The 15,095-nt window shown below is 41.0% G+C and overlaps 1 protein-coding gene across 2 annotated transcripts in view; it reads right to left on the reverse strand.

The window, feature by feature from the left end:
- Positions 1-15,095, reverse strand: part of PDK3 (pyruvate dehydrogenase kinase 3) — a 120,831-nt gene that overhangs the window by 70,838 nt on the left and 34,898 nt on the right. For both annotated transcript variants that reach the window (XM_036745279.1, XM_036745280.1), the window contains exon 2: positions 2,970-3,111. In XM_036745279.1, the coding sequence (XP_036601174.1) occupies positions 2,970-3,111 (142 nt within the window). The remainder of the gene's footprint in view (positions 1-2,969; positions 3,112-15,095) is intronic.

The raw sequence follows: 15,095 nt of genomic DNA on the forward strand, positions 1-15,095 counted from the left end.
GCATTTCAAGCAAAAGCTAAAAATCCACAAAAAAGAAATGAGGAAAAATAGAAAAAAACTAGAGATCAGTAGCTAGGGAAGCAATTGGAGGTACTGCTGGGACAATGGGCAGCAAATATTTTTATATCAGAAAAGGAAAAAAAAAGGCCAATTCTTCAAGAGCGGGAAAGTACACAGTCACCTTCATCTCAATACTGTTCCTCTTGATATAAAATATCTCTACTGTTGGAAATAGTGGGAAGGAAATAGTACTGACAGCCCTTAAAGGCATCAGCATATCACTACTAAAGGCATGCCAACCCAGTTCAGCAGTATGGGAGGGGATATTTGTCTTCTTACGTCAAGATACTGCAAAGAACTATAGCCTATAAAGACAAGCAAGGAAGCAACACTTACATTGTGCTAGACCAATTAAGAAACAAGAGTTTTATGGGATACAGCTCCTGCCCTCAAGGAGCTAACAGTCTTACTGACTGTAAAAACAGCACAACACAGCTAATTCGAAATCATCCTTAGAGATATATTCTGAACTTTCTCAACAAAAGGCAAATCTTGGAGAACATACACAGTTAAGGAATATGCTATGGATAAGCAATAAAGGAGACTGAGAAGGAACATTCAGATAGATAAGAGAAAAATGAAGAGAAGGAAGAGTCAGAAAACAGAGAGGAAAGACTACAAAGGAAGAAAGGTTGGTCAACAGTGTCAAATGTTACGCAGAAGTCAAGAAGAATTAGTACTAACAACAGACCATCAGATATGGCAATAAGAGGTCATGGTAACTTTGAGTAAAGAAGTTTCTGTTGAATTATGAGGCCAGAAGGCAGACTGCAAAGTACTGAGGAGTGAGAAGAGAAAAAAACAGAGTCAAAGGGAGAGTTTGGCTGAGAAAGGGAAGTGAGATAAGGGATGATAACCTGAGGGGATGGCAGGGCTAAGTGAAGGATTTGTTTAAGGATGAGGCAGAACATTTGAAAGCAATGCGAACGAACGGAATCTGTAATTAGAAAAGGCTAAAGATATGAAGGGGGAGGGAGAAGGATAGGATTATTCCTGAAAAAGATGGGCCAGTCAATTTCTCCATAACTCCACTCAGCATTCCTGTGAATTTTCATGACTTATACCAGTAGTTGCACAGCAGCAGACACATCCTCAGTACTTAATGAATGCTTTTTTTTCTTTTATTCATCCATTTTCCCCCAAGAGAGATTTTAAAAAAAATATCTCAAAGCTTTGCTGCACACTGTTTATATAGCATTCATTAAGTCACATAAGTCTTTTCAGGCTCCCTTTTCTTCACCTACACTACACAGTTTAAGGGTTGTATCAATAATGTTGCTAGCAGCTGCTGTGGAGGTGAAAGACCAACAACAACAGCACACAGGAGGGCTGCTAGCACAGGTTCTCTGATCTGCTTTCCTAAGGAAAGCAATTTTAAGGGGTTTACAATCTCACTTTAATTAAGCATACATACATCATTCACTTAGTTCAGGGGGAAAAGTCAGCACCCTGAACTTCAGAGCAAATATAAACAGAGAAAATATAAACAGATCAACAGACAGGCTTTTGCTGAACAAAGAGGGACAGGATAGGAAGGAGCAAAATATAGTTAGTGTTTCACAACATGAGTATTGTGGAAGGGTTTTACATAATGATACACATGTGACCTATGTTGAATTGCTTTCCTTCTTAGGGAGGGTGGGTGGGGAGGGAAGAAGGGAGGGAATTTGGAACTCAAAGTTTTAAAAGCAGATGTTCAAATAAAAAGTTTTTGCATGCAACTAGGAAATAAGATACACAGGCAATGGGGCTTAGAAATGCATCTTGCCCTACAAGAAAGTAAGGAAAAAGGGGATGGGGGGGAAGTGGGGTAACAGAAGGCAGGGCTGACTGGGGAAAGGGGCAATCAGAATATATGCCATCTTGGAGTGGGGGGGAGGGTAGAAATGGGGAGAAAATTTGTAATTCAAACTCTTGTGAAAATCAATGCTGAAAACTAAAAATATCAAATAAATTTAAAAAAAAAAGACAGGTTTTTGTCTGATCAAGACTTCACATACATAGTTACCAAAGAGAGAAGTACCAACATCTGGGCTTCCAAGGAGCGTATCTCCAAAACAAAACGCCAACCTCAGATCATATATGCCCCGTTCAGGGCCATGAAGGCTCAGCGCCTGCTTAGCAAAAAGGGTGTGGGACATATTTTTAATCACTAGCACCACAGCATATACATTGTTTCCAATCAATGACTCTTGATTCGAACAAAGGCAAGACTCAAAAACACCCATTGCCCCAGTGCTGAGAAGCACTCCAAAACAAAAGACAACAAAAGGTCCCACTTTACATGCAAGACTCATTAAAGTCACTTGATTGCCTTAGCATTCCAAAAGAGAAAATAGTAAAAAAAAAAGTCCCACCCTGCTTAATATTACAAGGGTCCACAATTTCATCACTGTAGGTGCTTCCTTCATAGATGCAGATCATAGTTCTAGTGCCTTAGTAGGCAGCCTTTTGGGGTTGACATGGCTGAAAAAATAAATCATTTGAGGCCACCCTTCTGGTGGGGAGGTTCTCTGAACTTGCAAGGCTGGATCCATAATACAAGACCAAGACTGGATGCATAATAAATAATTCACTCCAAGAGAAGAATTGTAGTATAATCCACTGTCCTGGAAATCTTTCCAGGTAGAGCCTTCTAGAGCTTAAGCTCTGCTGTCCTAGCCTGTAAGAACCTAGCTTCATCTCCAAATCCTGATAAGACACTCACACAAGACTTTAATGAAAGTCAGGTATGAGGAAAATTCATTTATCCAGAATGACTCACTTCTGAAGAAAATCAAGGTTCTCCTCTACATTCATTTTTAAGAAAAACAGTTACAATACCTAAATATTCAAGGAACCAGAACTATGCTTTTGAAATTTCCAGGACAATTCCGGATAATTATGCCTTCAAAAAAATGTTTACTTACCAACTCTGCACCAGCCCTACTGAAGGTCGGCTCAGCAAGGGATCAGGCAACAGATTGACTTCCCTCATTGTGTTAGCCAGTCTCACTGGCAGCTCTTTTCGTAAAAACATGTATGATGTCTTCTCACACGCATTGTCACGTCCTGTTAAGAGAAGGAAAAAATATCTGTTTTATGAACGTCACAAATTAACATGGGCAATAAGAGGATGTTCTGAGACAGCAATTATAGGGCTGTGGTAAGAAAAATCAAAACATCATTCAATGTAGATTTTAAAACTAGCAAACAAGTAAAAATAAGAAGAATATAATTGGCTTAGAAATCCCTTCCTTTGTGCTAGGAGGCAGGAGTGGCAGAGCAGGTGAACAATTCCTAAACAGATGTATGTACCCCGTGTCACAAGCACAAAAATGGAAACTGACTAAGGCTGTGTTCTAAAATGATTTTCAATTCATTGGTAATAATGGGAAACAAATCATTTGCACAATACCCAAAAACCAGAGTACCATCTCAACACCATATAATAGAAAGATGGCTGGATTAACAGTGAAACAGCCTAAGTTAAAATCCCAGCTCACACTCACTACTTGTATATCTGTGAAATGAGAGGCGGGACTCAGCTAACCTCAGGCTCCTTCCACGTCTAAATCTATGATCCTATGATGTTAATCCACTCTGTCTGGCAGGGTTTTTGAGGGGCAATGTCAGTAAACACATAAATATATTCTCCAAATGTTTCTACAAAAGGTACTCCTTTAGACACTATAGCTCCGCTGCCACGGGCAGTATCTGCATGTACACTTTAGTGGTCCGATGCGGAGTCATCAACAGTGAGACATCAGATATACCAGAAAAGCTAGCTCAGGCTTGGCCTTTGGGGTAAAGCCAAGTCCTCTAACACTTCCAAATACAGGTTTGAGATTACAAATGAAGTTCCAGGGCCTTAAGGATATTCCTAGTATCGCATGGACCCTTGCAGTATAAACTTAAAAGTATTTATACATACACATGGATAAGCGGACAGAGGAAAATTAGAGGAAGAAAGAATATTGAGTGTATAGAAGCAGGAGATGGCTCTTCTGCCAGCATCCACCAGCTTGCTTAATAACCTCAGAAAGTCAGCCCTCTCTGCACCTTCTTCCTGATGCACTCATGCTGAATCACAGTGGACAAGGCACACAGGTACTATGAGCTTATCATTCCCATGGTCTCCTTCTACCTCATTCACGCTTACTGAATTTTCCAAGTATATTTGATGTTCCATATCCCATTGGAGATTTTATTAATGGAGACGAATTAATGAAAAAAAAAATCAAGAATAGGCCTAAAACAGGGAAATAAGTGCTTTCCAGGCTGGAATTTTTCTTCCCAACTCTCCTAATACTATCCAAAGTGAACAGCTGAGGAAATTAAAGAAAAAATTTCCATCACAACCCTAGCAACAACCCATCACAACAAGGATTCAACAGAAATGCTGAACAACAATTAATTCATTTTCCTCCCCACAAGAGTTAGGTTAGTACTAAAGAAGCCAAGTCATAAAGATTAAAACCCTACTCCTGGATTTCATAAAGCCCTAGAGTCCAATTACTAAAGACATATATCCACACAAAGCCCATACTGCCAAACCAAATTCTTCTCAGCCTCTCTCACTTTAAGTTATCCAAGCTAGAAGGGTTGAGGCACTCTGGTTCCAAATCAGTGTAGAATGAGAACCTCAATTCAGTTTTCATATCCTGTTGATGCCATTATTAAAAGACACAGTTGTTTAGGAAAAATGTTGTAGCTGTGAAGAGCTGAGATTTTAAAAGCTCTTCAAGGCCACTAGTAACACCTAACCACCTCAGTACCACCACCACCTATGCAAAGAACTACAAGTATATGTAGAAAATGCTTCAACGTAAGCAAGTTAAAACACTAAGAGGTACTCAACTAGTTCTCTCCATATACTGTCTGCCATATGCTAACTAAATATTTAATAAGTACTTTATTCTGATTGCCACAAATTTTTCTTTGTACTTTTATTAAAGGTATAGAATTAAATATCCAACCCACAAAACACTGACTACAATGGAGAATTCTCAATATATCAAATGAGAGAATGTAAAGTATTCTGTAAACTGTAAAGTACCATGCAAATTAGGCAACATATAAAATGTCAGTTATTATGATGATTACATGTGCTCTGTATTTATAAATTTCACTTATACTATACACATGCTACAGCATTATCTTGGTTTACACAGTAGAAATGCTGTATATTATCTCTAACTTTTGTATATTAAATCATGGAAATCAACAAGCATTTATTAAGCATGTGCCAGGCAAGGAAAGCTAGATGGCACAAGTATTCACAGTGCCAGGCCTGGAGCCAGGAAGATTCGAATCTTCCCAAGTTCAAATCTAGCCTGGGCAAGTCACTTAACCTTGTTTGCCTTGGTTTCTTTATCTATAAAATGAGCTGAAGAAGGAAATGGCGAACCACTCCAGGATCTTTGCAAAGAAAACTCCAAATGGGGTCACAAAGAAAAGAACACAACTGAACAACAACAATAAATGTGCCAGGCAACGTGCTAAATGTCAAAGTCTCTACCCTCAAAGAGTTTACATTCTCGTGAAGGAGATTATATGTGTGCATGTGTACACACACACACACACACACACAGGCATAACATACATAAAATGAATACAACATAGTTAAAGGAACGAGGAAAGGCTTCACGCAGAAGCAGCTCCCTGAGCCAAGTCTTGAAGGAAACCCAGGATCTCGAAAGTTTGAGATGACAAAGTACATGCCACATGGAAATGCATTATGGAACATCAGGCGTGTGGAAGAGTAAGGAGGCCAGTATGGCCGGATTGCAGATTACAAGAAGAAGGGTGATGTGTAAGAAGGACTAGAAGAGGCTGTGAGGAATCTAGTTATTGCTCGTCCTTTGTTTTTGAAGGGGACCACTGACATCCTATCTTGACTAGCGGGAACCAGATTTAAGTGAGGTAGCGCTGCACAAAGTCATCAGCCTCACATCTCTCCTTCTGGGTCATTAGAAGTCCAGTGGTGGGGCAAAAGTCAAAACAACTGGTGATGAAGCAGGATGCATCTCAGCATCTCTGATGCCTGACCAAGCTCTACACGCTCCATAGCACTTGTTCAGCCACCCTTGTGACGGTGGGCAGGCCTTATACGTTTGGGTAGACCTCCCTTCCACTCACCGATGCGTTTGAGGCCTGTCAGTTAATCTCCACCTGGTTTAGCCCGTCTGCTGAGATGTTTTACTGGGGTGTGGCCACACAGCATGCTACGGTTTTTTGGAGCCACAGGTGAGAGTTGGGTGACAAGGAACACCAACATGGATGAGCAGTCCTAAAAAGGGCTCGGTAACCCTCCCTCCAGAGATGTTAGTCCTCTCTGTACAACCCATAAGCCCCAAGAGTCACACTGTGAGAATACGGCAGAGTTGCCTCCTGTCTCTTGTGTTCTTTCCATCATGTTATACTGTTTCTCCACTTGACTAGGCCTAGAAATGAAGTCTGAAGCCTCCTCCTACTCTTCTATCCAATGCTGCTAGTCAGTACAAGCAGGTGGGATGGTGGGAGGAAAAACCCCTCCTCTTTTCTGAAGAAGTGAGTCTGGGTGTCAGCTCTACCACAACCTAGCTGAGGAACCTTGGGCAAGCCAATTAACTCCATTCTATTCACTGAAGGGGCTTTATGCATCTGGGGGTCCTGGGTAAGTCAATTAATGTCTCTAACCTCCTTTTCCTCATTTTGTAAATCTTAAAGCACCATATGAAAGTATTGCTATTTATTATTTTCACAGAAACATCAGCGATTAACTAGTTTCCAGGAAGAAATGAAAAAAAACTGCTTCTGATTTCTGGGCAGGCCTCTGCCTCATGCAACCTTGAATCTCAAAGACAGAAAATCCTAATTGCATTCTGAGGTTTTCATCAAGCGCCATCCCTGCTTAAAAACCTTGAATGGCTCTTCAACACCTTTGATGGCCTTTAAGGCATTTTTTGTCAACTTACTTCTCACCACCCTTTTACCTAAGGCCTCTGCTCCTGCCAGACTGTTGTCCTCATCACTCCCCAACATACCACATATATTTTCCCAGCCCCAGGTGTTTGCTTCACACTATGTCTTGGAATATTCTGCTTTCTCCTCTCTACGTCTCTGAAGACTACCTGTATTTCCAGGTCCTACTCTTGTAACACCTCTTCTATGCTTGCCCTTAGTGATCTCAAACACTTCTGAACTCCCAGAGCACTTCCTGACATTTGGCTCTTACATTTTTCTAGCCTAGATCTTACTTTTTTTTTGGAGGGGGGAGGGGCAGCACAGAAATTATTTGATCCTAGAAAGTAAAAAGGTGCCAGTGGAGTTTGCTTAACACCATCAGCCCAATGCTTCACTGTCACCTCTCTATGTAGCAACAATCAAGGGGAAAGATGATAACAGCTTGTGGCTCTCTAAATGAAAAGGAAGGGATGTCCTAGAGAGATGCTGTGGACTTCTTGCATATGCGGAGTCCGTTGGAGCAGGAATTGAGTTTTTGAACCAGGATGATTGGAAGGATAATAGTGCTCTCAATAGTAACAAGGAAGTTTGTGAGAGATGGTTTTTGGAGAGAAAGACAATGAGCTTTACTTTGGACAGGATGAATCTAGCTGATTTTGCTGTTCCAAATGAATACTAAAGAGAATCTTTTTAAGAAGAATCATACCTCTAATTTAAAGAAATGTAAATTTGAATCTTTCAAATCTAGGCTTTACTTTAAGCAAGATATACCTATTAACTTATTTTCTGCAACAACAACAACAAAAAAATCTGTTCACAAATGCCATAAAGTCTGGTTGGTTGGTTGTTGTCTTTTGTTCTCGAAGAGGACCGAATGGACATCCCTATGCTAGAGTCAAGTTACAGTGTGTTTCACTGTGGTTGATCAGACCAATATGAGCTCAGAATGTTCTACCGCAGGTCAGGCACAAACAGTCCAGAGGAACACTTGGGGTGGATTCTCTAAATCTGCGCATCTCACTTCTTTTGAGCTTCTTCAATTCTGCTTTGCTCACAGAGCGCAGCACCTTCTCTGATTATAGCGCACCATGTCGAGCTGTCCTGTGCCAAGTATCTCCCACGTCACACAATCAATTCCAAAGTTCTTGAGAGTGCCCTTGTATCACTTCTTCTGACCACCAATGAACGCTTGTCTTGTGTGAGATCTCCATAAAATACGCTTTGCATCTGAACAATATGGCCAGCCCACTGGAGCTGCACTCTCTGCAGTGGAGTTTTAATGCCTGGCAGTTCAACTCAAGAAAAGACCTCAGTGTCTGGTATCTCATCCCACCAGACGATCTTCAGAATCTTCCTAAGAAAATTCAAATGGAAGTGATTCAATTTCCTGGAATGGTGATGGCATACTATCCGGGTTTTCTCATACAATCTGGCAATATGTAAAAGTAAGACCCTGAAAAAAAAGTCTATAAAAAACTAATTTCTATTACTATTGTCACTTTATTCTAGAAAATTATTTAAAAATATCATATAGCAAAATTTCATCTTTTGTCTCAATCAGACCCAAGTACTAAATGAGTCTTCTCATACGGAGGAAAACTATTATAAGCTAATACTAGGCGGAGAAATATTACTCGTGAATCCAAAATTAAAACCACAGTTTAAGTACTTGTATAAAAATAAAATAATATACACAGTTATATAGGCACTTGGAAGAATACTCGATAGTAGCAGGTGGTCCTATACTCATCTTTAAAATCTCAAACTGAAAGGACGTTCAATTTGACAATCCCAATTCTTCCAGATCTACAAGTTTCTCAAAACTGTCTAATTTTGTCTGAATATAAATCACTTATGGCTTAACAGCAAATTTTTTTCAAGGATGCCTAAAATCCTATTAAATTTAATTCTCTATCGTTTTGAGTAATGACTTTTCAAAGAAGCTTAGCCTTTTCCTCTTTAGAAAAGGAAGTCACAAAGAATACTGGTATAGATAAGTTGAGAATCATGTGGTTAAGGGCAGAGCCAAGATGGCAGAGTAAAAACAGAAACTTGTTGAGCTCTCCACCAAACTCCTCCAAATGGTTGTAAAAAACTACTCTAAACAAATTCTAGAGCTACAAAACCCACAAAGTGACATAGTGACACAAATCTCCAGCCCGAGACAACCTGGAAGGCTGACAGGAAAGGTCTATCGTACCAGGCTGGGAGAAGAGCACAGCCCAGGCTGAGCCAGGACAGATGGGGTTGGAGTAGGCCTCAGGGGACTGAATCACTGGCAGCTGTGGCGGTTTCCAGACTTTTCAACCCACAAACACAAAAGGGAAAACTGTTGGACCTGGGTAAGAGAGGATCATGGTCCAGTGCCAGCCCCAGGGTAACAGAGGCTGAGGCAGCAGCAGCAGCTACTTCCAGAGCTCCAGGCCCACAGACGGTAGGGGGATCAAGCAGCTGATCAGAGGAGGACTGCAGGGATCTCTTTGCTGGCACTGAGGCAGGATTCTCTTGTTTTGCCCTGCTTGGATATGGGTCACAGTCCTGGGATGAGGAGGAGCCCTGGCGTGACAGAGCCTGTGGCGGCTGTGGAGAGGGAATCCTCACAGTTCCAAGGCAGAAAAGAGTGCTTGGGGTAACTCACAGACCAGAGCACAGGCCAGGAGAATACCAAACACCTCTTATAAATACCACCTTAAAAGAACTGAAAATTTACAGGTGCCTAGAAGTATCTCTGAAAACAGCAGCACAAAACCCCTGAAGTTTGGGACAGTGCACCCTCCACTCTGGAAGCAGAGTCCTACCTTGACAAGAGTTCAAAAGTCAAGTAATGTGCTAGACTACAGAATCTTACTTTGGTGACAAAGAAGATCAAAACATACAACCAGAAGAAGACGATGAAGTCAAAGCTCCTACATCAAAAGCCTCTGAGAAAAATATGAATTGGTCTCAGGCCATGGAAGAGCTCAAAAAAGATTTGGAAAATCAAATAAGAGAAGTAGAGGAAAAAGTGGGAAGAGAAATGAGAGTAATGCAACAAAATCATGCAAAATGAGTCAACAGCTTGTAAAAGAGACTACAAAAAATACTGAAGAAAGTAACACCTTAAAAAATACACTAACCCAAATGGCAAAAGAGGCGCAAAAAGGCAAGGAGGAGGAGAATGCCTTAAAAAGCAAAATTAACCAAATGGAAAAGGAGGTCCAAAAGATCATTGAAGAAAATAATTCCTTAAAAATCAGAATGGAGCAAATGGAAGCTAATGACTTTATGAGAAAACAAGAAATTATAAAACAGAACCAAAAGAATGAAAAAATACAATACAACGTGAAATATATCTCATTGGAAAACCACTGACCTGGAGCATGGATCCAGGAGAGATAATCCATAAATGACTGGACTACCTGAAAGCCATGATCAAAGAGCGTAGACATCATCTTTCAAGAAATTATCAAGGAAAACTGCCCTGATGTTCTAGAACCAGAGAGCAAAACAGAAACTGAAAAAATCCACCGACCGCCTCTTGAAAAAGATCCCAGAAGGAAAACTCCTAGGAATATGGTAGCCAAATTCCAGAGTTCCCGGGGTCAAGGAAAAAATATTGAAATTGTGGAAACATTGTGGAAACATAATCAGGATAACACAAGATCTAGCAGCTTCTACATTAAGGGACCAGAGATCCTGGAATGTGATATTCCATAGGTTAAAGGAGCTAAGATTAAAACCAAGAATCATCTACCCAGCAAAAGTAAGTATAATACTTCAGGGGAAAAAAACGGAAATTCAATGAAATAGAAGCCTTTCAAGAGAATCATGTGGTTATATGAAATACCCATATCCATGAAATCACATATCAATTGAAGCAATAGAATTAATGCTTAGAAATTTCAAAATTTATAAACTAAACATTTATATGAATGAATAAAAAACATTTATAGTAAGCATTTACTGTATGCAAAAATACTACGTTAAGCACTGGGGATACATATAGAAAAGCAACATCAACCATGATCTCAAGAACTCATATTCTTTTTTTTTCTTTTTTAATTTATTTAATATATTTAGTTTTCAGCATTTTCACAAGAGTTCGAATTAAAAATTTTCTCCCCATTTCTACCCTCCTGCCCACTCCAAGATGGCGTATATTCTGGTTGCCCCATTCCCCAGTCAGCCCTCCCATCTGTCACCCCACTCCCCTCCCATCCCCCTTTCCCTTCTTCTCTTGTAGGGCAAGATAAATTTCTATACCCCATTGCCTGTGTATCTTATTTTTTAGTTGCATGCAAAAACTTTTTGAACATCTGTTTTTAAACGTTGGGTTAGAAATTCTTTCCCCTCTTCCCTCCCCACCCACCCTCCCTAAGAAGGCAAGCAAGTCAACATAGGCCACCCATGTATCATTATGTTAAACCCTTCCACAATACTCATGTGGTGAAAGACTACCTGTATTTTGCTCCTTCTTAACCTATCCCCCTTTATTGAATTTTCTCCCTTGACCCTGTCCCTTTTTGAAAGTGTTTGCTTTTGATTACCTCCTCCCCCTATCTGCCCTCCCTTCTATCATCCCCCCTTTTTTATCTTCTTCCTCCTTTTTTCCTGTGGGGTAAGATACCCAATTGAGTGTGTATCGTATTCCCTCCTCAGGTCAAATCTGATGAGAGCAAGATTTACTCATTCCCCCTCACCTGCCTTCTCTTCCCGTCCTACACAACTGCTTTTTCTTGCCACTTTTATGCAAGATAACCCACCCCATTTGATCTCTCCCTATCTCCCTCTCTCAATATATTCCTCTCTCATCCCTTAATTTGATTTTATTTCTTTTAGGTATCATCCCTTCATATTCAACTCACCCTGTGCCCTCTGTGCGTGTGTGTGTGTGTGTGTGTGTGTGTGTACACACCTACATATATACATACATAGACACACACACACACACACACACACATACATATATATGCATATTCCTTTCAGCTACTATGATATTGAGGTCTCATAAATCATACACATCATCTTTCTATGTAGGAATCTAAACAAAACAGTTCAACTTTAGTAAGTCCCTTATGCTTTCTCTTTCTTGTTTACCTTTTCATGCTTCTCTTGATTCTTGTGGTTGAAAGTCAAATTTTCTATTCAGTTCTGGTCTTTACACTGAGAAAGCTTGAAAGTCCTCTATTTTATTGAAAATCCATATTTTGCCTTGGAGCATGATACTCCGTTTTGCTGGGTAGGTGATTCTTGGTTTTAATCCTAGCTCCATTGACCTCCAGAATATTGTATTCCAAGCCCCTCGGTCCCTTAATGTGGAAGCCGCCAGATCCTGTGTTATCCTGATTGTGTTTCCACAATACTCAAATTGTTTCTTTCTGGCTGCTTGCAATATTTTCTCCTTGATCTGGGAGCTCTGGAATTTGGCGACAATATTCCTAGGAGTTTTCTTTTTGGGATCTATTTGAGGAGGCGATCTGTGGATTCTTTCAATTTCTATTTTACCCTATGGCTCTAGAATATCAGGGCAGTTCTCCTTGATAATTTCTTGAAAGATGATTTCTAGGCTCTTGTTTTGATCATGGCTTTCAGGTAGTCCAATAATTTTTAAATTATCTCTCCTGGATCTATTTTCCAGGTCAGTGGTTTTCCAATGAGATATTTCACGTTGTCTTCCATTTTTTCGTTCCTTTGGTTCTGTTTTATAATATCTTGATTTCTCATCAAGTCACTAGCTTCCACTTGCTCCAATCTCTCATTTTTAAGGTAGTATTTTCTTCAGTGGTCTTTTGGACCTCCTTTTCCATTTGGCTAATTCTGCCTTTCAAGGCATTCTTCTCCTCATTGGCTTTTTGGAGCTCTTTTGACATTTGAGTTAGTCTATTTTTTTAAAGTGTTGTTTTCCTCAATATTTTTTTTGGGTCTCCTTTAGCAAGTCATCATTCTCGCATCATTCTCATTTCTCTTCCCAATGTTTCCTCTACTTCTCTAACTTGCTTTTCCAAATCCTTTTTGAGCTCTTCCATGGCCTGAGACCAGTTCATGTTTTTCTTGGAGGCTTTTGTTGTAGGCTCTTTGACTTTGTTAACTTCTTCTGGCTGTGTGTTTTGGTCTTCTTTGTCACCAAAGAAAGATTCCAAAGTCTGAGACTGAATCTGGGTATGTTTTCGCTGCCTGGCCATGTTCCCAGCCAACTTACTTGACCCTTGAGATTTTGTCGGGGTATGACTACTTGTAGAACAAATAGTACTTTGTTCCAAACTTGAGGGGATGCGCTGCTGATTTCACAGCTATTACTATACAGACAGCTCTGCCACACCAGCACTCCTCCTTCCTCAAGAACCACCAACCCGGACCTGATGCAAATCTTCAGCAGGCTCCGCACTCCTGCTCTGACCCACCACTTAATTCCTCCGACCACGTGGGCCTGGGGCTGGAAGTAACTGCAGCTGTAGTTCTGTAGCTGCACCTCCCCCGCTGTCCCTGGGGTGGTGGGCGAACCTCGCCAGCAGCTTTTCCCACTAACCTTCTCTCTTGTCTTTGGTGTTTGTGGGTTGACAAGTCTGGTAACTGCCATGGCTCACTGATTCAGGGTGCTAGGGCCTGTCCTGCCCCGCTCCTGGTCTGGTTGGTCCTGCTGCCGCCCACGCTGGGCTCCCCTCCACTCCCAGCTCCGTGCAATAGACCTCATCCAGCAAACATCCAGGCTGTCCTGGGCTGGAAACCTGCTTCTCTCTGCTATTTTGTGGGTTCTGCAGTTCTAGAATTTGTTCAGAGCCATTTTTTATAGGTTTTTGGAGGGACGTGGTGGGGAGCTCATGCAAGTCCCTGCTTTTCAGCCACCATCTTGGCTCCGCCCCCAGAACCATCAAGAACTCATATTCTAATAGGAGACAACACATATTGAAAAGGGGTTCCGCTGTACTGGCAAAGGCCCAGTGGCCCTAGAGTACAGCAGCACATGGTAATACATTGTCTTCAGTGTTATTTCCATTAATAAAACCATTTTTAATATTGAACCATTTGTCAGTGCCAAAAACCAAGACATTGGTAGTAAGAACTTTTTCCCCGAGTTTGCAACAGTGATGGTTGCTGAGAAGATGAGGACTACAGCATCTGAAGAGGTAGCTGCCCAGTTCTGTCTCTGAAGGTAGAGGTATCTCCGTTCCCTCGATGACTAAAGACAAAGATGGAAGTGTAACCGGCATCCTATGGGCAACTTCTATTCCTGGGCCCTTGTGGGCAGGAGGGGAGGTAGCGACCTGGATGGTAGCGGTAGTTTGGCCCAACTGGCACAAGGCACTTCTTGTCCCTCGCTAGAGTACCTTGATGCTTTAGCTTTGCTGGCTTGTTTGCCCACTGGTCAATAGTTGGTGTTGGTGGCCAGGTTGATGATGGCCATCTTCACAAGGGTTGATTTCCTAGAAAATGTCTGAAGAAATCAAAGTCAAAGCAGGAAAAGAAGTGTGGGGGTGGTGGAAGCTACTTCCAGGCCTTGTGGATAGCAATGTTTAAAATACCAACAACTCACACTTTTACAGCATTTTAACATTTACAAAGTGCTTTGTCCACAACAACTTTGAAAGATATAATAGATGCAATGATGTAATATTATTCCTCCAACAGAAATATTGGTGTCAGCTGACACTTCTCAAAGTCTCTTGCGCCTCTGCAAAACCCTACTCTAAATTTCTCAACATGACACAGAGTTGAAAAAGGCTAGGGCAGCTGAGTATAAGCTGTGATAGATTCTACTGTACTGAAAAGGCTTCAAGTACGAACCAACTGTCTGCGTTCCAAGGATCAGCCCAGACTTCTTCTCTGGCCACTTGATAGCAATTCTTGGAAAAAGAAAAATACAAAAAATCTTCAAGTCTTGTTTTGTGTGACACCTTTTCAAATCTAGAATGACTACAACACTAAAGAAGTAGAAGAGGGACACAGGTTGTTAAGGATTCCACAATTTAGCTGTTAGTGCTCCAGAAGGGATTTGGTCAGCACTAGGTTTTAGGAGTATCAAATTGGCATCTACATCTTCACGCAGATGAAGACGTAGGGAGGCCAATTAAAAGGTTACCATACTGGTCCAGGAGAGAGATGGTAAGATAGAAAACTAGGGTAGATACTGT

The sequence above is a fragment of the Trichosurus vulpecula genome, chromosome 2, assembly GCF_011100635.1.
Source record: "Trichosurus vulpecula isolate mTriVul1 chromosome 2, mTriVul1.pri, whole genome shotgun sequence".
NCBI lineage: Eukaryota > Metazoa > Chordata > Mammalia > Diprotodontia > Phalangeridae > Trichosurus > Trichosurus vulpecula.